This window comes from Hippichthys cyanospilos, chromosome 6 (assembly GCF_059441005.1).
Source record: "Hippichthys cyanospilos isolate Australia breed blue-spotted pipefish chromosome 6, RoL_Hcya_1.0, whole genome shotgun sequence".
Lineage (NCBI taxonomy): Eukaryota > Metazoa > Chordata > Actinopteri > Syngnathiformes > Syngnathidae > Hippichthys > Hippichthys cyanospilos.
Window position 1 is genome coordinate 12187040 of NC_142374.1, and position 25461 is coordinate 12212500.

The 25461-nt window shown below is 37.0% G+C and overlaps 1 protein-coding gene across 2 annotated transcripts in view; it reads right to left on the reverse strand.

Annotated features, from left to right (window-relative positions):
* Positions 1-3032: 3032 nt before the first annotated feature.
* Positions 3033-25461, reverse strand: part of LOC148422218 (tumor protein p53-inducible protein 11-like) — a 31598-nt gene continuing 9169 nt past the window's right edge. For both annotated transcript variants that reach the window (XM_088416177.1, XM_088416176.1), the window contains 6 exons: positions 13048-13187; positions 9674-9732; positions 9491-9539; positions 9124-9220; positions 5706-5807; positions 3033-5136 (listed from right to left, as the gene is read on the reverse strand). In XM_088416177.1, coding sequence (XP_088272303.1) covers positions 5003-5136; positions 5706-5807; positions 9124-9220; positions 9491-9539; positions 9674-9732; positions 13048-13176 — 570 coding nt within the window. In that variant the 5' untranslated portion in view covers positions 13177-13187 and the 3' untranslated portion in view covers positions 3033-5002. The remainder of the gene's footprint in view (positions 5137-5705; positions 5808-9123; positions 9221-9490; positions 9540-9673; positions 9733-13047; positions 13188-25461) is intronic.

Below are 25461 nucleotides of genomic sequence, written 5' to 3' on the forward strand. Positions count from 1 at the left end.
TTTTATTTTCACATGTACTTGAAATATTCGATTGAATTCAGGCCTCACAGGTAATAATTTGGTAAATATTCTTTTATGCTTCTCCGATAAAACTTAAGATCATAAAATGTTGAACAGGGTGGCACATCGATAGTGTTTAGCCTCACAGTGCAAAGCTCACGGGTTCATCTCCAGCTCCAGCGCGGAGCTTGTATGTATGTTCTCCCCATGCCTGTATGGGCTTTGTTCGGGTTCTCTGACTGCCTTCCACATTTCAAAAACATGCATGGTAGGTATATTGGGCTCTCAAAATTGTCCTCAAGTGTGGTATTGAGTATGAATGGTTGTATGTATTTGCATGCCCTGTGATTGGCTAGCAACAAGTTCAGGGTGTACCCCTGCCCATGTCAGGGTATGCGGTGACGATAATGATTGGGTGCAAAAAACTGTAAGATCAATGATCCAAAATAACTTTAATCACTTTCTTTCCTCAGTTAGACTGAAATTTGAACAATTTCAGGAACGTGCACCATTTGGGTTTAAGATATATATATTTTTTTAATGTCAAAAGCAATGGCTTAACAAATGGCTAGGCATTTGTTTGGTTTAATGCCTTCAGCGCGGAATTATTCTGGGACAACTTCTGAAGAAGGCGGCAGTAAACGTTGAAAGTGGTAAAGGATAAGTATAAATAAAAACCAAGAAAAGGAAACCGAAAAAAAGGCCACGTGGGTACGCTCCAGCTTCAGACTATAAAAACAAGTCACAAAAGCATGCATGGAAGACACTTGAAATTGTCCTAAGGTGTGAGTGTGAATGGTCATTTGTGTGCCCTGCAATTGGCTGCCCAGCAGTTCAGGGTGTCCGCCGCCTCCTGCCCGAAGACAGTTGGGATAAGCAACAACACTCCAGTGAACCTGGTGAGGATAAACGGCTGAAGAAAATGATGGATGGATGCAGAAGGTCAGTTGAAATTGGCTCTATCTGTAGTGTACTGAATACGTTGAATGTGTTTATATGGCGACATCTAGTGGATGACAATCCACGTTTCGGTTTCCTCAGAAAGGGTTTCTTTGGCAGTGGTTCTCAACCTTTATTGTGAACCTTTATTGTGAAACATGTTTTCAGGCAAATACCCCTTAACCAGTGCAAAGAATTTTTGGGTAGAAATAAATAAATAAATGATAATAAAAATAAGTCAAAGACTTAAAATATGCCATCAGTGGTCCACAAAAAAAAAAAAATACCTAAAGTGTCCTCTTTTAGATCATAGAAGATGTCTGTCATCAAAAAGATATCATTTAATTATTAAGAAATCTTTTTTTAAAAATCAACATAAGGTGTCAGACATGTTCTCTAAAAGAAATAACTATAAATAAATATTTGTCCACAGAGAAATACAGTGGGCCCCCGGGTTACGAACTTAATCCGTTCAGCAGGTACGCTCGCTCATATAACGGGCAATCCAAACCCATGTTAATTCGTGAATGCGTGCAACGCGCGCAAAAGCCCTAGGTAGAAACACCACGACTGTACACATATATTAAAATTGAGTGACATAATCTACTGTAATTTTGCATTAAATAAGTACAAAGAAAAAATGACTTTTACCTTTAGAATGACGTGACTTGAGCTGGGTGGAAGCGGAGGGGAGCAGAGACCATCGCTCAAAGTCAACACGGCGAAGTAGATATGCTATTGGTCTTACAGTGTCACAGTAACTCTTTCAGTCAGGGTGCTAATCACGGAGATACTAAAACATCATCCTCTTATTTCTTCCTTTACCGCTGCTAGTAATTTTGGAAGCTATGTCTAACAGATAAAGTTTGCAAAGTCTTCACAACATTCCTCCCTTCCGTTTTTCACTCATTTTCTCTCCTTCCTTCCATCCCAACCAGCTGTGCCATCAAGCTAGATAAAGGCGTTCGGCCAATAGCATATCGGCACTTCTGTGATTGACGTGTGACGCCGGCCAATAGCATCTCCGTGAGTGAGACCGGGTGACCTTAATCGACCAATATCATATTGGCATCTCCGTGACTGACTGATACTTATTCGCACTTTTTTTTAAACGGTTGGAATGTATTGACAATTAATTTAAAAAAAAACACATTTAAACCAATGACAATTCTTTGTCCTGCAATCTGCACATTTAATTTCATGTCAGCTGTTTTTCCCTTTAGCCGTACAAACACTACACTTAAATGGTAATATATTTACACACCGTGACTGAGACAGTCACTGTGACGTTGTAAGACCAATAGCGTTCACAAGTATCTACTGAAGGTTTAAATGACGCATCTGCTGATTTTGTTGACGCAGTTAAGCGAGAAACATATTCACATACTTAATGGCCGGCATGTCGGATTGCTCGTAAGGCAAAAGGTTTGTTCGTAAGTGGGGGACAAAAATCTCCGTGATCCACGCTCGTAAGGCGAATTGTTCGTAAATCAGGGTGTTCGTAAGCCGGGGGTTCGTAAGCCGGGGGCCGACTGTATTCAACATAAAGTATCCTGTTTAGGGGTTACAGTAGAGATCTGTGAGTGTCTTTGATAGGCACTACATTACAGGAACGTTGGATGATTTTAGTGAGGGTGGCAAAAGTTACAAAGGAGATCACAAAGAATAAAAAGAAAGTCGTTTCCACGCTGCCCCGAACTGGGAACCTTGTGCATTTTGAGCAAATTCGATTAACAACTACTTTATGGAAACAAACACACCCGTTTGGTTTATTAGCAGAGGTACCAAACCACCTTGGGCGCTAGCAGGGATTCCTGCTCACTGCAAGACCGGTTTGGAAATTCCTTGTCAGTGTACTGAATAGAGCTTGCTTCCCTCTGCTTTTTAACTAAAGACCTTTCATGTGTGAGACGTACTGTACGTGATAATTACTTAAGTATTGAAACTGCTGTACTAAATGATCATTTTAGAGCCCACGGCCCACTTTGTGCAAGTTCAAACCTTCTTAGACGTGGGGTTTTAAGATTTGTCTTAAATCTGCAGGTTTCATTTTGGTATACAAAAGAAACATAAAAAACAAGCAATGGAATACGTTTGGAAGTCTTCAAAATAAACAAAGGTTCTTTATTTCAAACCCACAATTCAATTTGAGGTGCAAGATCCACAAAACACTATATACATAAGAAAACATTTGCTACAAGTTGAAAAACTTTAACCTGGGATGCAGAACAATGCACTGCAGGTCAGACCTGTATCAGACAAACTATAATCTATGTGAACCTTCCACTCGACTCAAATGACTAACATTTTTGCCAGTCATGCAGGAGACCCGCGAGGGCAGAACAGCCTATAAATTGGCCTACTTCTGATTTTGAGGTGGGTGTTTCCTAGAATAAAGCACTGTTGCCGGGGAGAGTTCTAGCTATCTTGTAATCAAACATTAAAATAAATAGTCATTTCTACAAGGGGTGCGGTAGACTTCACCCATGAATTTCCTATGTAGGGTTAATACTCATCCAAGTAACAAGCACACATGTACTCAATACTGAGTGTACAAATGCAAACCCGGAGACACTCAGACCTCAGGACTTCTCCCATCTGGGGCAGGACTGAGGGACACCTTTGAAGGAGACTCTGCATACTGTATAGTTGCCAATTCAAGCTTTGTTTTCAGTTGAATTTGAAAGTGACTCCTCCAGAATGGAAAAGCACAAGTTCAGAATAAAAACATGAACTAAACTGGAATGATGCTAACAAATGGGAGGTAGAATTGTACTAAATGCGGTGAAGGAGTAAAAATCGATAAGTACCCGTTAACAACGCACATATGTTTATTTATTTTCACCACTCTCCAGGTGCACCAAGTCATTTTGCTTTTTGTTTTACTTTTTACGTTCACATCCTTTATCAGTTTGGTTCAATGGTTGATACGCTACAGTATCTCAACTATTCCTGCACTGATGAAATATTACACGCATGCCATTTTTTGACACAAGTTCCATATATAGGTACAAAATTACACTTGAGAGAAACCGTAGCTTTATCTAATACTGAAGAAATTCCCTATGCGCTTCACAACACCACTAAATGTACTTCTATATACATATACCCCAAAAAGGGTAACAATGCAGTGTTGCTAACAATTTCAAATAGTTTTTAAGGCAAGGCTACAGACAAGGTGTTATATAAAAGTTCTGCTACACTACTCATGAGAAACCAAAGCAGTTGCGTTTGCTCTAGTGATGGCAGTTCAACACTAAAGGCCAACATCTCCACGCTTCTCCTGCCGTGCATGTTGAAGATCATTACTGTTGTGAATATAACGTACACGTTTGAGGCATTGAGTAATTGACAAAAAGAATCACGTTGCTTCCTTGTTGAACATTGAAGATTTTAGTTCACTACTGTGCTAATAACGAAAGTGAAGAAAATACGTGGCTTGCTAAGCCTACATTTGATTTGATTGACTCTGAGCGCTGTTTATGTTTATAGTGTTTCAGCGAATGAACACAAGTACAGATTCCAGCACAGACTATTGGTCCTAGAGTGCAGTTAAGAGGCAGTGCCAAGATGCTGCTTTTCACGTGAATAACAGTAACCTTTTTGTGGAATAATATCTGTAAATTTAGAACTATAGTCAAAGTACAATACCAACAGCGACAACAATTAGCAACAAGTGAGAGGCTGCTTTGAAGAGCACATATCTGATCATAAACAAGGTGACAACAATACAATGCGTTAAGTCTCTTTTTTTCTTTCTTTTTTAAAACACCAGCACTCAAGAGGAATTTGTGTCCTGAGGGTTTGACCTCACACATATCTGAAGGAGAAATGCATTTCTTTTTTCCTTGTCGAGTCTTATGTGCTTATTTGTCGATGGTTTGGAGGTAACACTAAGCTAGGTCCTGGGGATGGATGGAGCATGGAGAAGTGCACCCTACTGGCAACATGTAACGCTCCATCCAAGCTCCATTTGAAATAACAATCCAAACCTTGCGACCGCGTGTTTTGTGATCTGTGCTCAGCTGTCCACTTCTGGTATTCCTGCAGCATGCACACCGGCTCAGATCTTCTTGGGCTTGCGGCCCAGGTGGTAGTAGTAAGCCATGGTGACCACCAGGAAGAGGATTCTACTGAGAAGCAGCAGTATGGCAGCATTGGGCAGCATGCCAAGCTCTATTAAGGTGATTGATGTCACTGAAACCACAAAGCATCACATGATTATTAATAGACAATCACAAGTGCTAAGGCCATGCAAACGTTTGCCAACAGCTATAAAATACTGTATGTAAGGACATCATGTTTTTTCAAGCATACCCAACTTGATCTCAAGGGATGTGTACTTTGCTGAATTACATTGATCAACAACAAGGGAAACAATCCATTTGCAAGAGCCTTTGATTGGCTTTATTCTTTATTCTTGGCTTGATTTCCATTTTTGCCTAAACCCCAATCAAGGTTTGCTTTAGCTCAGGCGGGAACCAGTTCAACGTGGCCCTGGCCTACTGCCCAAAGGCGGCTGGGACAGGCACCAGCATGACAGCGACCCTAGTGAGAATGAGCAGCTGTCGAAAAGAAATAAACGAATCTCTGAAAAAAGTAGGTTGTCGCTTCACTGGTTGAACAGTAGAGGGCAGTTTCTGCACATGAATGAGAATACTGACGCGCTAAACTCGAATTTTGAGATTAAAAAACCATGATCATCTTTTGGATGCAAAGAAATGAAACCGGTCCATAAATGTTGCATGGGGAAATGGGTTGAATACCAAGAAATTGCACTGCAAAGTAGCAAGCTTCACTCAGCAGAGTCCACTGGATGATGATCTTCTCTACTGTGTAGAGGCCATTCCACATGATCAGTGCCAAGCCTGCATAGACAGACAAGCAGGGGTAAATGACAGGATCTGGGCCATTAGAATAAACAAAACAACAAATCCCTTGTACTACAGGAGTTCATAAAACCACTACACTGCGGCATTGTGTACACTTGACAATATAATGGGTCTATTGATTTAGTTAAATGGTTTGACTTATTGATTTGGAAAAAAGCTCATGTTCCATTTTGAGTTCTTTGCTGCCATTCTTCTAGTTAATGTTCCTGCACGTCACTGCCTTTCTGCACGCAGACAGACATGCTACGGAAACAAGCAGGGGTGGCCTTAAATGTGGGAGGGCTGATGGACCGCATTGTCTCGCTGCCAGATTGAGGCTGCTTGGCAGATGAGAGATCCCGTCCTTCAACCCCTTTGCTGCTTCTTATCTCGGAAGAAGTCAGCCCCCCCACTCCTCCATTTGATAATCCCCAAAGGCCTGTTGACATTCAACAAAGAAGAAAAAGACTGTCTTTTATTGCCGATGCTAGGTGGTTCAGACATTTTTGCACATCCATGTTCCATCTGTCCTTTGTGCGTGGCACCATGTTCGCAACCAAATAGGCTGCTTTCGTTGATTGGTTCAAATGTCACAGCAGCGGTGCACTATGTATGTTAGAATACAAAAATGTTAAATGACTGACTACTTTGGTTCCATAATTGAAAGAAAAATAATTGTATCAATTGCAGCAATATTTTCTTTTTTTTTTGAGTAGAGTTTAGTTAGGTTTTCTTTTAATTCCAGTTAAATGTTAAGTCTGATGATGAATGAAATAATGAATACCACGCATTACAGACTGAACAAGCCTGCATGTTGAGAAATAAAAGCAGCACCAATATATTTTCAATAACACACCGACACACTTGGCCTTTTTAGATACTCCTCCAACACAAAAATCAAGTCCCCTGGTGGGAAGCAAACTAGTACCTTACTGCTATTTATACTATATACCGTACAACACAACTCAAAATCTATATTTTGATAACGTCTTATTCTGACTCCCTTTGTTACAGGAAGATTCCCCGCAGGTGGCAAGTGAAAAGCTGCAGATCCGCCACCCAGGACTTTAAGCCGCAGGGTTCAAAGTATGAGAAAAAGGTAGTGGCTCTTAGTTGGAAATTTGCGGTACTTTTCGTTCTTCCCACACCCTCATGCCCCGCTTTTCCTTAACTGCACCTTGCAATTGCTCTGGATAACCACTGATGTGATCAAAGGTGTTTAAATTCTTATACTGTATAGTGGGGAGATGTGACTTCAAACAACCGCATGTGGTGCTTTTTAAGCCATGTTTATACATTTCAAGAAATCTGGAATGTTAAAAGAATACTTTAAAGCGTCAAATGAATTGTACTTAGTACTTGGTTGTTGCACGTTTTCAGTCACTTTCTTCCAACATGTAAACATTTTTTTTTTTTAAATCAAAGTGTTTTATTCAAGTCATGCTGTGTGAAGCTTCTGTAAATGTAAAGTAAATGTCCTAATCCTTTGCCGGAGTCAAGTCTCAGTCAAACTATAGTAAATGAAATTAGCCTATGTGGATAATATACTGTAGTGGAGAGTGACTGTTGACAAAGCACTGACCATCAATATAGATACAGTAGAAAATTGTTTGCTTGGATTTATTGGAAAATTTATTGCATATAAAAATATGCATTGCTTTATTAGCTGCAGGTCTCATGTCGTAAAAGGAAATTTGCAAAGAAAAAGGTCACAGGTGGATTTATAAAAATATTTAATTACCTCAAACGTTGGTGAAAGCTTTTTTTCCAAACAGTGCTATATGTGACTAATTAAATCATTGCTATCTTTATCTTCCTCCTCCTGTGCCTAAACCTACCAAAACCCTATTATTCAATGTGGGAACAGAATAATAAACATAATACCATACTATTGGGAGTTTTAATTATGGTCACTTTTTATTTAATTTTGAAATTTACTTTTAAAGTTAGGTAGTTTTCTATTGTTTTAAGAGCACAGATATTAATTTTATTAGACTGAGTTATTCTAAAATTTGAGGGTTTTTTTGTATTAGTGTTTTATTTTTTTCAAGATATTGTGTATATCTTGTGTGGAAAAAAAAAGTAAAATTAAATGTTGTCCAATATAAATTTCGCAGTTTTCAAAATACAACAGGAAATATTTTCTTTTTATTGTGCAGACTAAAAGAAGTTTTTGTTTTTTTGTGCAGACTGCAGAAAAATTAACAAACCTAGCTTGCAAATGGAAACATAAACAGGAGTCACTTTTGTTACAGGCTCATTTTTCAGCTGCAACTGAGATGTTCACCAAAACAACATATCTCGTGTTAGCTGTGGTGGGTGGCTTTTTTTTTTTTTAATTAATTTATGACTAACTTTCTTTGTCTTATCTGCCAATAATTTATCATCATTTGCTTCAACTGAAAAAGCAAAATATCATCAAAGAGGTGATTTCATAAGGACATCTTGTATTTCTGCTGTAGGGATGATTCGATTGAATAATTTGGTATTGTGATAACAAGAATTATTTTTTAAATCTTACTTGGTGAAAAACATATATAAACAGAAAAGACCAAAATACACATTTCCACTTTCTTATGACTGACCCCATTTTAATGTATTTGAACTCAGACTGTAATATTTAAGGAGAGCACTTGTTCTCTAGTGTCACATTTTGGACTTAGTTAAGTGACATAAGTAGTTGAATTATCTGTATCACTACAATCGTTTCAGTTTGTCGCTGAGAAGCAACATCGTATTTGTGTTGGCTCCCTCTAATGACATCTCAGTTGCACAGTTAAAAGATGCCAACTCCCAGATGATTGTTTGACCTTTTTCCAGGTGAAGCCTTTTTCTAGTTAAAGTTATTCTGTTACCTTTTATTAGCTAAAACAACCTTATTCCAATAAACTGTTCGGCATAACGCATGTTCACAAACATTTCGATGAGAATTTTGGAACGTTTGTCAACCGAGGAGGCTTCATTCAACAGCACATAAATCCTCCTGCCAGATGAAGTTAAGAAGTTAAATTCAAAATATTCTTGAATTATTCCTGGAACCTGGAACCAATGTATGAAACTCAAGACAAACTGACTCAAATTGCAGGGCTGGGATGAAAGCCTTGACCATTACCCCTAAGGGATGTTCTTCAGTCAACTGTAGTATGCATTATGAATGGTTGGATGGAACTGTTATAACTACACTTCAGTGGAAACCCAGTGCAGTGTTAAAGGATTAAGCATTAAAACATCATGTCTCCATTTATAGATACAGCTATAGATCAGTGAGGTGGAAAGTTGTGCGCATCATCTTTTTGCATCTTCATTCACTCACTCAGTAGCGCTCCTCCATAAAGGCGAATAGAGAGACTGGTTGTAGATAGTTCCTCCTCAAAAACAACCTCATATAAATGGTTGGGAAACACCAAGGCCTGTGTAGGAAAACGACAACGCAAATGTCATTATTTCAACACAGCAACATTCTCCCCCAAAATACAGCCACTGTGCCAAATGTGTCCAATTTGTGAGCAAGAAACCGTGAACACTGGGCGATATTGAACATTGAAGCAATAAAGTAGACAAAGACTTGACTGTTTCTCAGAATGTGTCATGGACGCACAACTGAAAAACTGACGATTCATTCATAGTTGCACATGACAATGACTGATGGACACAATTTGCCGAATTTCCACAGTGCTTACCATTAAGGCGATCACAGTAAAACCCACTGCTGATGTTAGCAACCACATCCTAAAGGAAGATACATAAAAGCATTGCGTGAAACCACTTCTTTTTTGTTCAGTTGACACATTTTGAATGTGACTTGGAGAGATGCACTGTGTTAACACAGTAACCGGCGAGTAATCGAGGAGCTAAAATCTCACCTCAGCCCGATTGGTTCTCGAACTGCAAATTTCATCTCATTTCCCAGCATCTGACTGATCTGAAAGTCAACACAGAAGATGAAGAAAGAGGGAAGACATTTGACAGTTAGCAGTTAACAGTATTAGTTCAAATTCAATAGATTGACATCCAAATGATAGTATTAGAAATGCGCCATCTTTTGAAGGTGCAGCTCATGGCTATTAATAAGATGCCATTAAAAAACAAAACACAAAGACAAATTGAGTGTCAGAAAATGTTCTCATGATGATAATTAGCGACTGTAAATGTCTTCAGCTCCTTAATCAGAGCCGGAAGATTAAGAAGAGATGTGTCATAACATCCACTTGTGAATTCCGGATGAGGAAAAATCAGCCAAGTCAATCCCAGGAGACAAATTGTTGGCTGTAAATTAACTTAATCTAGCCAGCGCTTGGTACCAAACAGTGCTTAATTTATATTCCTGAAAACTGAGAGCTGCCTACAGCGGAAAAACATGATTTTGATTTAGTAATATCATCAGGCATTTAGGAGTCACAAACGAGGTAAATTTTCAATAAACTTAATAACAGTAAATGCCGGTAAAATCTAGGGCACGTTTTACATCAATGTTTTATGAAACCGTACCATCAGGCCCAGACAGTGGCATATCATCTTGTTGATACCCCCCACCCCAGTGCAATTTTTGTGTGTGTGTGTGTGTGTGTGCACCCAGGCTCCTGCCCTAAACACAATGACATGGCATGCACATGCACATGCACAGCCAGTCCAGAACTACTAATTGTCACCCAAGGATTTTTGCAGGGCCTCAAATTCTCTTAAAAGATTCTTCATGACTGACAGGTGTCAAGGTGATTGGATAAATCTGAATTTCCTCCGCCCATACCAGCCAAACAGCCTGACTAATCCACTCCCAGCTATATACAAATAACCAACAAATTAATTCTGAACTTTTTTTTTTTTTTTTTTTTTTTTTAAATGGGCCCCTAAGCAGTCTTTAGGCCTCGTTAATAATTACACATCTCGGCACAAATGAGTAACATGTTTAACAACAAATTCGGGCTTCATTTCCTTTTATGGTCCCAGCATCATTCTGAACAGTGGAATGAGGCAGGACACAAATAGCGAAGGCAACACATAAAGTTGGCAGCATGGGGTGGTCTACTTTAAGATTCAAGAGTTTTATTGTCATAATCATCGTAATACTATTCTATACTATTCTTAATCTGTTCACTTCCCAAGCAGAATACATTCCATAATCGAGCAAATAATAAAGCAGGCAATAAAAAAATTACGTTGATTGAATAAATAACTAAAAAGAATAATAGAAAAAAAAATTGAGATCCACTACTCGGCACAACACAAGAGCACAATTAACTGTTCTATATGAGAAAACCAAATTGACCCTCTTCATTCACACAGAACGAACGCTGCATTAATCATTATAATAAAAAAACAAACGAAACAATTCTACAGCTAAAATTGCTTACATGAAAATGTATATCAATTACAAGGTCTTTTTTTTTTTTGCTTGATAAAACTTTGAAGTTATCATACTGAAACAAACGAAGCAAGAAAAAAGAGTTTTATATTGGTGATGACACCAAGTACTGTGAGCATATCAGCATTTTGGAAGACAAAGGTCTAATTACAAGCCCAAATTCAATCCCACGCAGAGGCACCTGCATCTTACAGTTTGCAATATGATTATGACAATCAAATATTTTGAAAGAACATTTGTAGACCGTGCTCTGTAGAAAAAAAATTATACATCCCAATAATGATGGATACTGTATTTACATGATATCAATGGCAATTTGCTGTTACCCTGTACTTACAACTCATTTTGAATAGAAAGCACAATATTCGGGCTGAATAGTCAAGGATGATGCAGAACCATTGCTGTGGTACATTCATACTATATTCATGTGGCAACAAAGCTACCTCAAAGATCAAACGTTCTACATAAACCATACATAAGGAATCCATCAGTGCCAGATGACCACAAGACTTTGTGAATATGCGTTCTTGCACTTATAGGGTGCTCTCCGACATTAACACATGACTGTTTGTCTCTTGAAAATGTGCCATAGCGAATAGAGCAACAACCGATGGCAAAGGATTGACTTGGGGGAATATCGCCTGGGGAAAAACAGGAAATGAAGAACTCGAGTGGCATTTGAGGACAGATGCTTAATCGCAGCTGCTCTGCCTTATTTTTATCCCCATTCATTATTCCGTCCGAAGTGGGCACTAAACAGAATGAAAAATTTCCAGGTGAAAGAGAATCTATAAGAGGCTGCTCTGGATTTTGACAGTTTATAAAGTAGTAGGCGTTTGTGCAGGCCTTATCTCACGCTGTCAGAGCGTTGAACGTGCTGCCGTTGTGTTAAGAAGCTGGTAGTGAAACACAGTCAGTATGTGTAATAGTATAGCATAAAAAATGCTTCTATCTAACTTGAGTATTCGTGACGGCAATAGGATTTCTATCTAGGCAGGAAAAGGCAGCAAGTGAAGCACAAGAGAAGCACTTCCCTCTTTTGTTTACAAAGCCACATGGATTCGGAGATGCAGTTGTTTCCTTTCTAAAGCAAGCCTTGGCATGAAACTGACTTGCCATCTCCATTTTCTCCTCATCAGATTATACACCACCATTAAAATTCTAATGATAAATGTCTGATTTAAACAGGGAATTAAGACAATTTACATGCATTAAACCAAGTGTGACTGATACTGCATTACCATGCAATCATTACACTCCATAACACTGGCCACAAGATTCAGTTAGTAGCTTGGATTGTCAAGCATTAACAGATAGTACTGCAATTCGACAGAGGGACTAGGTATGTGTCCAACATTAATCTCGGTGTCAAGGGATGTTGGAGACAGATGTCTAATTTGGCTCCTAAAACTGTGTAATGGTCCTTACGGTGTTTTCAATTTCCTTACTTGATGTGACTCTCGAATCACCCTTTCGAGGACAACTTGGTCACTTGTGTTTTGGAAATGGATGTTTTGGATATGCATAATAATCTATATGCATACGTAAAGCTTTTTTGGAATGCACAGCATCCAATTCCTCTGTCTTCCAGAGGAGTTATTACTGATGAGCGTTGGCGCTGTGCTGGCTTGGCTCTCTGGAATGTGGAATGGAAATTCGCTGAAGCATAAGCAGCAATTGCAGAGAATGGCACACTGGTACACGTAATGAGCCAATTAGATGATTGGTGCGGCTTTGAAAAGGGATCACGGACTGTGTTAAATGCATTGCTCTAAAAATAACTACTGAGATAATGATGAACCAAGTGCTTCACATTACTTACACCAGCTACAATTTGCCTTTTGCTGTATCCACAAGATTGGAATTTAATCTGACCTTTGATCGGTGAACTTCCCCATCGTCATCTTCGCCTCCAACTCCCAGAATCTTACGGCTTTTCAGGCGGCTTATCAAGTCTGTCTGACTGTGCTTCTTCATCAGAGGAGGGTGGGGTTTAGAAGCCATGATCACCACGCCTGGGGGGAAAAATAAAATACAATAAAACATTTTGGGCGGGCGGAGGAGTGTTCTTTTTCAATACTGCTAGATGGCAGAAGATTCCTATAAAATGTAAAAACAATTCCTATGAGGAATCAAAACGACTTATAAAGGATAAAGCAAACATTACACTTAAGTGTAGAAGAAACAGTATAGGCAGATATTTGCTGTCGTCTTAACTCAGAGTTGACCCGATTGACAATTACTTTACTGGTCTGCTGAGAGGCCGGCTCAAAGTATAGGCTGTGAAGGGCTGGGCACTTTAATGACAGAACAGAACGGCCAAGCTTCAGTATGACAAATCTAAATTCACTTTGTCTAATTTAGGAAGGGACCGGAAAAAAAAATAATGAAACTCAATAGTCCAATTCTCTTCACTCCATCATTGTTCATTCATTTTATCTAGGTTAGTGTAGTAGCGAGAATAGATGAAAAGAAGTGTGACTGCACCAGACAATAGTGGCCATAATATATGATTTTCAAGATTCTCTTGATATAAAGTGCCTGATTTACTAAGATCCAATTTAGAAGGCGCTAAATTCAAAGTTGTTCACTGACAAAAGTACGTTGTTGGCGGGAGTGCTGGAAGCGAATTAGATTGCAATCGTAACCCTAATAGCAGGGAAACAATTGTGTTCATTCCCTGCTGCAAAATTTCTCCTCAAAATCCTCAAAATTAACAGAAAAAAAAACTAAAATACCACTTTATCTTTGGTGGCATCATCTTCTCCTTAGCAAGCAATTGTAGACACAAAAGGCATTTGGACAAATTTAAAAATGATGACATTTTTAAAAACATATCAATTCATTCAATCTCAGTCATGTATTTTCACAGTTTTTTAAAAGTCCGGACAATTGATGCTTAAGTACATTAAGGACATTAATTTCTAGATACTTAAGGGGACAGTGTGTAAGACTGTTTTTCATTAAAAAGGAATCATTTAAATGATTATAACTTTCAAAAACTTGCAAATGAATTTCTTCTTAATGTGCCCAAATGTTAATAAATGTGTTCTTAGTGACCAAAAGTTTGTTTTAAATGTAATCATAATAATATATTGTATTTTCCGGACTATAAGACACATTGGTATATAAGCTGCAGCAGCAAAATGTGAGCAACAAATGATTTTTGTCACAGATAAACCGCATTGGACTATATGCCGCAGATAATAATCTCAGATCTTCACGCAAAAAGACAGTATATGAAGTTTATAATTTTTTTTTATATATTTTTTTGTAATTGTCTGCCAACAGCCTCTCTTTGATAGTGTATTTTAGTGAACATAACACATTCTACATAGTTCCTATACTGTACAATCATAAATACATAATTAACATCACATATACTACTGTATATAAAATTAACACCACAAATTTAACCAAAATTTTATACATTCTTTTATTAAATTTAGACAAATATATATATTTTTTAATAATAATTGTTTTAACCCTTTTGAGCACGGCCGTGGATTCACATCTTTTCAGTTCTATTTGATAGGTGTTCCATAAATTGACACCTCGAACAGATACACACATTTGCTTGCTGGTGACTAGCAAAAAAATAAACAAATAAATAAACAAAACAAACAAAAAACACAGATAAGCCGCACTGGACTATAAGCCGCAGGGCTCAAAACACGAGGAAAAAGTCGCGGCTTATAGTCCGAAAAAATACGATAATCACTTATCATTAAATTATATTACATGGGGGTTGGCACTTCTCCTGTTATAGCTAGGTACAATTATAAATACTTAAGTATCTGCGATTGAATGTCTGGAGTCTTTAAAAGAAAAAAAAAGGGAAAATACATCCCTGGCATTGAATTAGATACACTGGTTGAATTGATTGCTTCATTGAAGAGTGATGAATACTTTCTCAATTTGATATAAAATGAAATTAACATACACACACACACACACACACATATATATGTACACATATATATATATATATATATATATATATATATATATATATATATATATATATATATATATATATATTCGTACAGTATATCAGTCACCCACTCTATTGCTATGTAGTGAAGAAAAACAGATTCTAAGGAACCCAGAGCCTATACCATATTTGCATCTGAACCAAGAAATATACTAACTTTGGATGATGTAAGAACTTATGGTTAATGAGTACAGCCTGATGAATTAATCACAGTCAAGTGTTGATGGTTTCAATTCACACAGGTCCACAGAGGCATGGAAAGCAACTCAACTCTACTTCATATATATGGCTAAACAAGGCCTTTGACCATTTTACAGAAAAAACAGTCTTGGCTGTGTGTTAGAATGATGTTTTATAATATTAAAAGCAATGACTCGTATCTGTTTAGATCATCCCAGTAGGTAAGGAGCTGTGCAACTGTGTCTTATTTGGGGGAAGTAGAAGATAAGCAAGGGTGTCTTCACTCTTATTTAAAAACAACACTTTTTTTTAACATACCTAATTTTGAATTTAAGGGTTTCCTGGGGAGTTCACACATTTCCCACAGTTTCTACTATGTTTAGCCATTTTGTCATTTCACAAACACATGCCCTGCCAGAAAATTCAGCAAACAGAGACAGCTATCTCTCTTGTACACATTGCCTAATAGTTTATGTATTCTCTGTATGGATATTTGTATATACACTGCATTTCTTAAATGTCAGCACTCTATACAAGGTGTTGTTTTAAATTAGGCTTATATACAATCATCCTACAATCAACCTCCAATACCAACCGTATGGAGTAGATGTGTATTCCTCAATTTTTTGAATAGTGTGTGCTATTGGCTTTTCTGTATATCCATCCAATTACTAGAGCTGCCTATCTACACTAGAGTTGCAGGCTTGCTGGTGCTTGTCCCAGCCGACTTCTGGGCGTAGGCAGGGAACTACCTGAATATTCCCTGAACATTTCAATAAAACAGATAACCAAAAAACTTTCATTTACCAGCCTTCAGTGTCTTAATCCCTAACTGATTCAAGTAATCATGACTCCCAACTAAAGAGCCCGATTGCTTTTTCAGAACCCAGGCCCGATCACATAATTTTAGATGGCCGTAACCGGGGGTAAAAGATTGAGTTTTATTTATATTATTCTACAGAGCAATAAAATAATCCAGAGTAACACGGATATTGCTCAAAGAATGAAAGGTATATCTACATTTTGTACTACACAACATCACAACACCGCTGGAAAAGTAAACACAGCCTATAGGGGGGTCATTCTGGTAGTCTTTGTGGGATGCTAAAATGAAGCTAACATCAAGTAACAATTATATTGTTTGTAGTATGGAAATAATTAACACTGCAACGGCAGCCTACAGTGTGTATAAATGATGTATTTCACATAGCGGAAAGGATAGCACTTTTTTTAGTTTCACCTAAAAAAAAGAAAAAAAGAGTAGATAATTAAATAAAGAAATGGGGTAAATTTGATGCATTTTTTTCCCCCTTCTCAATACATTGGTCTGTACTCTGTATGGGCGGGTCCTCAAAATCAGGTGACTCAGAATTGGGTACAAATGAATGTGATTGGTACGTCCCTACTCTCAACAGAATAAATAGTGCAAAAAGTCAAATAAATAAAATGCCACAAAAGTTCCACATGCCACACAGTGTGAAGAAAGGGGCAGGAGACGCTGCACTGCATTCAGGCTGGTCTCCAGTGGCTGCATGCTGCAAGTACGAGTCGCAGATGATTTTTTTTTTTTTTTTTTTGCCATCAACCATTAAAGACATTGATCAACATATTTTTGCGTGAAGATCGACCAATCATGATTGGTGGCCGATCGATCATAGACACTAAGATACAATATTTTGGAATGCTGTATGCAGTGTAAAAGACCTCTTGCAAAAGTTTTTTTGAGGTCCATGGGGTGTGAGGGTTAAAGGCATTTTCATAGTTTTCAATGAAGAAAGATTGTTATGTGAGTATTTTGAGCTGAGTATTCAAGTTTAGGTACTAAATAAACTCACATCAAATAATATCTTTGAATATTATAGCTTTGCATCGCTTGATTCTTGCTGACTGATGTGAAAGGTAGGGTATATCTCGACCTCACACTGACAGAAACACATTACCATTCATTCAAACCGATGGGCAAAAAGTCATAAACCCATTTTGTTTTTTTGTTTTTTTTTCTGCCCTCCCAATCTAACAGTGTAAATTCTGTTGCAATTTCTGGAACCCCGAGGATGTCAACATGATGCATAAATATTTTCCCCTTTAGTTTGAACTGTTTTTTAAGATATTAGTTAGGTCTATTCTGGTTTGCTCCCGCCTCCTAATTCATTGGGAAAACACAGTCTGACTGAATACCAATCTAATCATCTTAGCGCATCTTGAAGTCTCCCATATGCTATCGAGAATAGTCATCAGTGGCTCTCAACAGAGACCTTCTCATCAAAGCTACGGTAGTTGTAATCATGACAGGTGTTTTCTACGATGAGGAGTTGATTGGACTGTGGGCAGTTGCTAAGCAACTGCATCAGCGCTACATTGGCAAGTCAAGAAGCAGTGTTAGCGCGAGTCATAGGGGAGACTTTTGCAGGAGTATTTGAGCATATGGAAGAATGCGTAGTTCGCTCAAGAATGCAGGGAAGCATCACATTTATAGTTGCATTCAATCATAGACTTTAATGGAGTCTTGGGTATGAAGCAGTTCAAGCTTCCAGGGGTCATGGCTTTAGTTATAAATATTGCAAGCATTTGGGGCAGGATGGCTCATGCTGTGCCACACAACCAAGTAAATGGGTCTTGACGCTGTAAAGACTTTAGTGATGGGTACAAATGCAGAGGTTCTCCACTATTAATTTCCATTTTACTGCTGTGGACTGTTTTGTTTTGAGTCTTCTTTATGCCCTGATAAAGCGAGACATTTTTGTGAAAATGTGTCATTACTACGAGGAACAGCAAACTAATTTAATATGGGAGCCATACAATATATGCAAAAAAAATCATAGTTGGTAAATACATAAACTGGTAAAATTAGAGGCATTTCATTCTGGTCATCACTTCTTGGGTGGCATTAGACACCGTTGAAAAAGCATTTGTCTTATTAACTGTGTGCTGATAAACAAAAATGAAAAAAGGAAAGAAAATAAATAATCTCCGAAATGGTGCTGTATCAATTTGATATTGTCTTATTACAGAATCTGCAGGTTGCCACCTATTTGTTTGATGTGGCTGACGCCATTTCTTGATGTTTTGTAAAACCAAACTTTCTAACCTCGCCCTTGGCAGATAAAGAAAAAGACTGCATGCAGTGTTCAGGTTAGCCAATCAGATGGCTATTTCGACCATCTCAAAGAACATCAAGTTTCTTTTGAAAATGGGCATAATTTTCAGGAATAGAAATATGGTTGGACTTGGTTGAGTCACTTTGTGACCTATAAAATTTCAGGAAATGGAAAACAGATTTTTTTGCTCTGATAAGCTGAAAACCACGTGATTGGGCCACAATTTCCGATTACGTGATCGGTACATCTCTAGCATGTGTGCCTTGTGGAGATCATTATTATTGAGTCAATGTCGATGTCTCTTGTGTTAACTATTGCTTGTCCATGTTATGTCCTCGGGAAATGGTCATTAGTGCTAATCAGTTGGCTCTCTGCAATTTGCTTGTGACGGTTCCTAGTGTGCATTGACGTACCTGTAAATAAAAATAAAAAAAAACTGCAGTATAGCTGAAAAGTAATAAGGATACTTGTCAAATTTAATCTTTTGGTGAAAAGGGCACTTTTTAATTTAATGATGCTAAGATTTGGGTTTTTTTCCCCCACAATTATTTGCAGTGTAGGGTCCTTAGAAAATCTGCCTTCTAAAAGTGGTCCCTGACTCCAAGACATTTTGAGAAGCCCTGGTTTAAGGTAGCTAACTTTGTTCTGCCATTTTTACACTTTGTTGCTGCAAGGAGTTCTACCCTCCACGAAAAACCCGTGATTTGCGACGGATTGACTTCCGACTTAATGTCTCTGTGAAGCAGTACAGTTGACTAATCTGTACAACCCAAATCCCTGACAATAGATTTACTTCTACAGTTCTGTGCATAGAAGTGATCCCTCGTTTACCATCAACAGATAATTGTGGTGGGAAGAAAAAAGATTAAAACTGCTTGCTCTTCTGAGAGTAGTCACCACAGTATTAGTCCACCAGTTAATAATAACAGAAAGAGAATTATCTCTCGTTGAATATCTTATTCATTGTTATGAACATTCCCAGAGTGGTTACCGTATTTCCCCAAATATAGGATGCCCCCTTAATTTGAGGATCAAATTCTGGTATTGTTTTTGTTACCGTGTATAGGACGCACCAACAATTTGGCGACAATTTAAAAAGTTTAGCAATAGCGACTAGATCTCCTCTTTGTAATTTTGTCCATTTTTATTGTATTTATATTTGTAAGTTATATATTTGTTATGTGTATGATGCCAGCTGCAATTATGTGTGGATTACACGTGAGTGAGTGAGTGAGTGAGTGAGTGAGTGAGTGAGTGAGTGAGTGAGTGAGTAAGAGGAGCATTTTGAGGTGCAAATGAGCGTTAGGGGGATTCTCACAGAAATAAAAATGAACCCTACCTTCTTGTTATCCTGTTTGATCGGCTACAGGCTCCACTCTAGGTGTCCATGTGAGGGCCGTGAGCCCTGCTCGCTTGTTTTATTGAAAATAATTCAGAAGTTGCAGCTACTAGTAATTACTATAAGTAAGAATACGCCAGATATAGAAATGCGAATCAGTCTGTCATAAGGTGGCTTATGCGGCTGAAAGATGCAATCGTCCTCAAATGTTGTAAAAAAAAAATCTAATATTTAAGTTATTGTTTATAAGATGCACTCATACTTTATACTAAACCTACTATAACCAACTCATACTGCAGGAAATATCTCTGGGAAAAATATTGTCTCTAACTACGAAGTAAAAGTAGTTTATGTACTGTATAAGGCGCACCGGTTTATACGGTTCACAGTCAGCTTTTGAGGTCTTTTAGGCATGTCTTATAGCGTGGAAAATACAATAAATTAATGGTTGGTATCAATGTTTAACACCAGAAAGTCCCCACAGTAATAACTAAAAGTTGGCGAAAGCAATATAAATGTACATCATCATCCATTTCCAAGGTAAATACTTTATATTTTCGCTGAAAAAAAATGTGCCATGTGACAAAATAATGTCAGACCTTTCAGCATCTATGTTCTGCATCTAACCACTGTTATAAGGGTGGTAGTATGAGACTACAAATATGTAAAAGGGCAAATTTGGAGCAAATAGAGTACAGCATTTTGCTTTCTTTTGACAATGTTTACATTAGGTATTTGGGGTTTACATTGAGAATTCTTTAGTCACAAGCTGAATATTAACGTAAAAATGGCTTTTAGCAAACACCTCCAATGTTGAAGTTGTCAATGTTTCACTTTACATTATTTTTTGCAAAGCCCTGCCTGGGAAACACCCCCCAATCACTGCTGCGACTGTATATAAAATCATTATCTACAAAATTGTAGGAAAACCTAAAATTGTATCATTTTTAACAATGAAAAAGAAAAGTGATATAAATCAACTTTCAAGAAATGTTTAGTTTTTACGGGGTTTACACAAATTAGTCCCAACCAGAAAAAAATAACAACTTATTAAATAGCCTGAAATAAAATGTCAATTATAATGAACTTGAGACATTTTATTTACCAACTGAACTGTTTGATGTTGAAAAAATAAATTAAACCAATGAATAAAATTAATAGTACATTCATTTGGAAAATCAACAAAGGAGCACCAATTAAAGATATAAAACTGAAGAAAAAGGTACATAACACTGTGCTGTTTTTATTTTTTTTTCCAAAATCACATTTATCAACAACATGATTTTAAAAAATAAACGTTGTTGACAGCTATTTAAAAAGTTTAGAACTCCCACACAGACACTGCACTACCTGGTGCTTTGGATGCGCAATTACACTTTACACAACAAAAGCAAAGCCTGTTCCCCGGGGGTCATAAGTGACTCCCTCCTACATCGCTTCACACCCCAATATTTGCCAAGGACTGCATTATTTTATTAGCAGTGAACATTTGGGATCCCATCCACTTCTCCACTTCTGACTGTGGGCACACATCAAATTACGTTTCATAAACTGCAACACACAACACGCAGATTTTTATAGAGAAAAGCCAATTTAAAAAAAAAAAAAAAAATACAAAAATCACCACAGTTACTGTTTGTCATTATCTACTTTCCAGTAGACTGAAGAACATACTAGTTTGAGTTCCTTCTGGTGCCATAACAAAAATGACTGACATTTGTTTAATAATCAGTTACGCGGTACTAACATGGGTCACAGCATTGGGGGATGGTGCCTTCAAAGGTGAGTATTCATTAGAAGTTGTCAGTGATGGTGTTAAGTTTTCCGGACATGGTTAAAACAATAAAAATGAGAAGCAAGGCAAATCTGACAGACAAACAGGCTGATAAAAGAGCTCCGACAAGCAAGAAGCTAAAATTACATGATAGCACAGCAGGGATCGAGTCAACACTGAAAGAAAAATAAACAACTAAGTCTTGAGCTCTTTGCACATTAATAAATCTGATAAATCTTTTTGTTTCGTGCAAACACAGTTTTATATCCCAACTAGAATTATAAACGCACTTGTAATTCTTTTCATGTTTTTTGTTCATAACATAATACCTTAAGAATGTTAATTTGATTATATTTTCCTGTTTTAAGTGGCATATCCTGCACAGTGTCACACCACGTTCTTTTTTTTTTTTTTACTCAGGTGCAATGCAGAGGACAGAGAAAATGTGATTTCATCTTTGCAATCAAAATAATTTAGTATTAAAGTATTAAATCTTATTATGAACTTGTTTTGCAGTATCGGTAAACAAAATAGAGGTTTTGACAAAAAGGTAATCATATTCGAGATACTGGATGTCAAATGCTTGTTGAGGCAACATTTATTAGCTGGGCTTTAATGACAGATATTAGGTAATAATCCTTTATACCCCGCTAGCAACTACGAAAGGAGGTGTTTTGCATTTCTCAAGCAACCACAGACCATGGATTAAAGATTAGGCACCGTGGATTATATTAAATTCATGTGGAGTTTCCACAATTAGGTACAGTACTTAGCAACTGCATAGGGGCAATGTGTGAAGTACCATTATCATTTTTAACCGGTTTACATGTATAAGACAAAGTTAATGGGTCTCATATATGGTTTCCTTCTAATGAATGTATATTAAAAGTAAAATGTGTATTTACCACCTGAGGCTACTCATTTTGAAGAATCAGCTTTTATGCATGTACCTCTTCTCTTGACTTTTTTTTTATGATTATGAGAGAAATATCTTACGCGAAAGAACATTTCCATTCTGTTCATGTCCTTGGGTGAGTGATAAAGGAAATGAAACTATTTTTCTGCTGCTCACATCCTGTAGACCCTGAATAATATTGGCGATGAAATGACTACGTTTACTGATCAAGTCATGCATACATGACAGTTAACTTAATCAAAAGATGACTTTTGGAATTTGTGGCTATTACAGACAATATTTAACTTTTACCGTATCTTTACTAAAACTCTATTGGTTGCACACGGGAGGTAGTCTTGCTTACTGAAATTCTACCTGGTTGCTAAGCAGCCTCCCTAGATGACAGGCAGAACTAATTTCAGGGATTATTCTGTGTCAGAAATAATGCCTGCACATGGACTTCGTGTCTTGGCAAAAGTCAAATTGAGCCTTGAAGTTTATGGCAGAAAATATGTTTGTTTTTTAGTAGTGTGAGGTTCCAGAAAAAAGGGGTAGCGAATGCCATTGTTCAGAAACACTAATGGGCCATTAATAGTCCCATTTCTGTTTCAGTCTCTTGTTTCAGTGGCCATGGCAGGACTGTTTGCCTTTTGACTGTCTGCATGTCACTGTAAACAAATGTGACATTTGGAATTCTGCACTGAAGAAAAACCACTAAAAGATTAACATACTACACTTATGCAAAAATAATCAAGCTCGAGAAAAAAGCTAACACTAAAATGACTTAACGGATCAATTGCTTTTTAAATATTTTGCATTTTAGAAGCAGTAGGGTTTGCTCTTTGAAAGACATGTCTAAATTAACATATCCAGCACCACAAACCCCAAAGTAGTATTTCATCAGCCTGTGATGATTACTGCAATAACTCAACTGTCAGTATCACCTGAATCAATTTCTACTTATCGGTAAGTAGACAGGTTTTCTCATTGCTGCAGCCACACAGACGCAGGCATATATCATATGAATATCAGGTAGACAACTAATGATCACTTTAATGTCGATGAATCCATCAATAAGATAAAAACGTTTTAATTTACATCGCTTCATTTAATAACAGGACATTATTCAAAGTCACCTGTGACAATTTTTTTTTTTAAATTGTATTAAAAAAAAAAACAATATTGAAATCTTTTGCATATTGTGATTTCCTCAAAACAAAGGATTAATCTTGAAAGGCTGCATTAACAGGAAAGGGATCATTTTTCATAATTGTACCAGACAAGTAGATTCAATAAATTCTGGTTTAGCAGACAAATTGTCTTTGAAATGTCCTCATCTTCGAAGAAGAAAACGGCCAGCAACGAACACGAGGATGCACACACAGCTAAGTGGAGTTTATCAAGACGCATCGGTCTCTTTGGGACCAAAAAAGCTGTGTATCCAACTCGCTCTCTTCAAATTTCCACTAACTGACTAATTTTTCTGATTTTTTTTATATATATATATATATATATATATATATATATATATATATAGAGTACTCAACAATGAGTCAACAATGTGTTATTTCTTTTTTTAATTAAAGGCAAAGGTGGACGAATTTTAAGTAAGATAGCTTGCACACTATATGGCTGTGAGAATTAAAAACACAGCTTTGATGTAGACAGCAGACAGATCAGCCTTTTCAAAGACGCCTCTATTGACCCTTTTGAAAAAGATCAGTGAACTGAAATGGCCCAATCAGTCAACAATGAAATCTAAATTGATTTCATTTGGTTTGATTCAGTTATGAACCATATGGATATAGGTTTGCACAGTATTCATATGAAATATGAAGCATCTGAAACGTCTCCAGGTCAGAGAGAAAGATAAAAAAAACATGGTTCTTTTGCCATTCTTTCTATTTTCAGCACATCTCCAAATAAGACAAAGCTGCTCCTTGGTAATCTTGCTAATCGGGTTTTTACCAAGTCACCAAAATGCCATGAGGGTTCAGCACAGTTTACACAGCAACAAATGATGGAATCAAAGTGAGCCGACATAGTATATCTGATGTCATGCATGAAGAGCTCAAGCATTAATCAAGGAAAAGGTCACATTTGTCTCCGGAACAAAAAAAAAACAAAAGAAAAAAAAAAATTACATTTTTACACACACACACACACATATACATATATATATATATATATATATATATATATATATATATATATATATATATATATACATAGATATATATATATATATAAACATATATACACACATATATATATATATATATACACACATATATATATATATATATATACACATATATATATATATATATACATATATATATATATATATATATATATATATATATATATATATATATACACATACATATATATATATATATATATATATATATATATATATATATATATATATATATATATACAGTTGGCCCCCGGCTTACGAGCACCCTGATTTACGAACAATTCGCCTTACGAGCGTGGATCAAAGAGATTTTTGTCCTCCGCTTACGAACAAACCTCTCGCCTTACGAGCAATTCGACATGCCGGCCATTGAGTATGTAGAAATGTTCTCGTTTAATTGCGTCAATAAAATCAACAGTAACGACATCATTAATCATCAGTAGATACTTGTGGCAGTAACGTGAACGCTATTGGTCTTACAACGTCACACTGACTGTCTCACTCACGGTGTCTAAATATATTACCATTTAAGTGTAGTGTTTGTACAGCTAAAGGGAAAAACAGCTGACATGAAATTAAATGTGCCGATTGCAGGACAAAGAATTGTCATTGGTTTAAATGTGTGTTTTTTTTTTAAATTAATTGTCAATACATTCCAACCGTTTAAAAAAAAAAAGTGCGAATAATTATCAGTCAGTCACGGAGATGCGAATATGCTATTGGTCGATTAAGGTCACCCGGTCTCACTCACGGAGATGCTATTGGCCGGCGTCACACGTCAATCACAGAAATGCCGATATGCTATT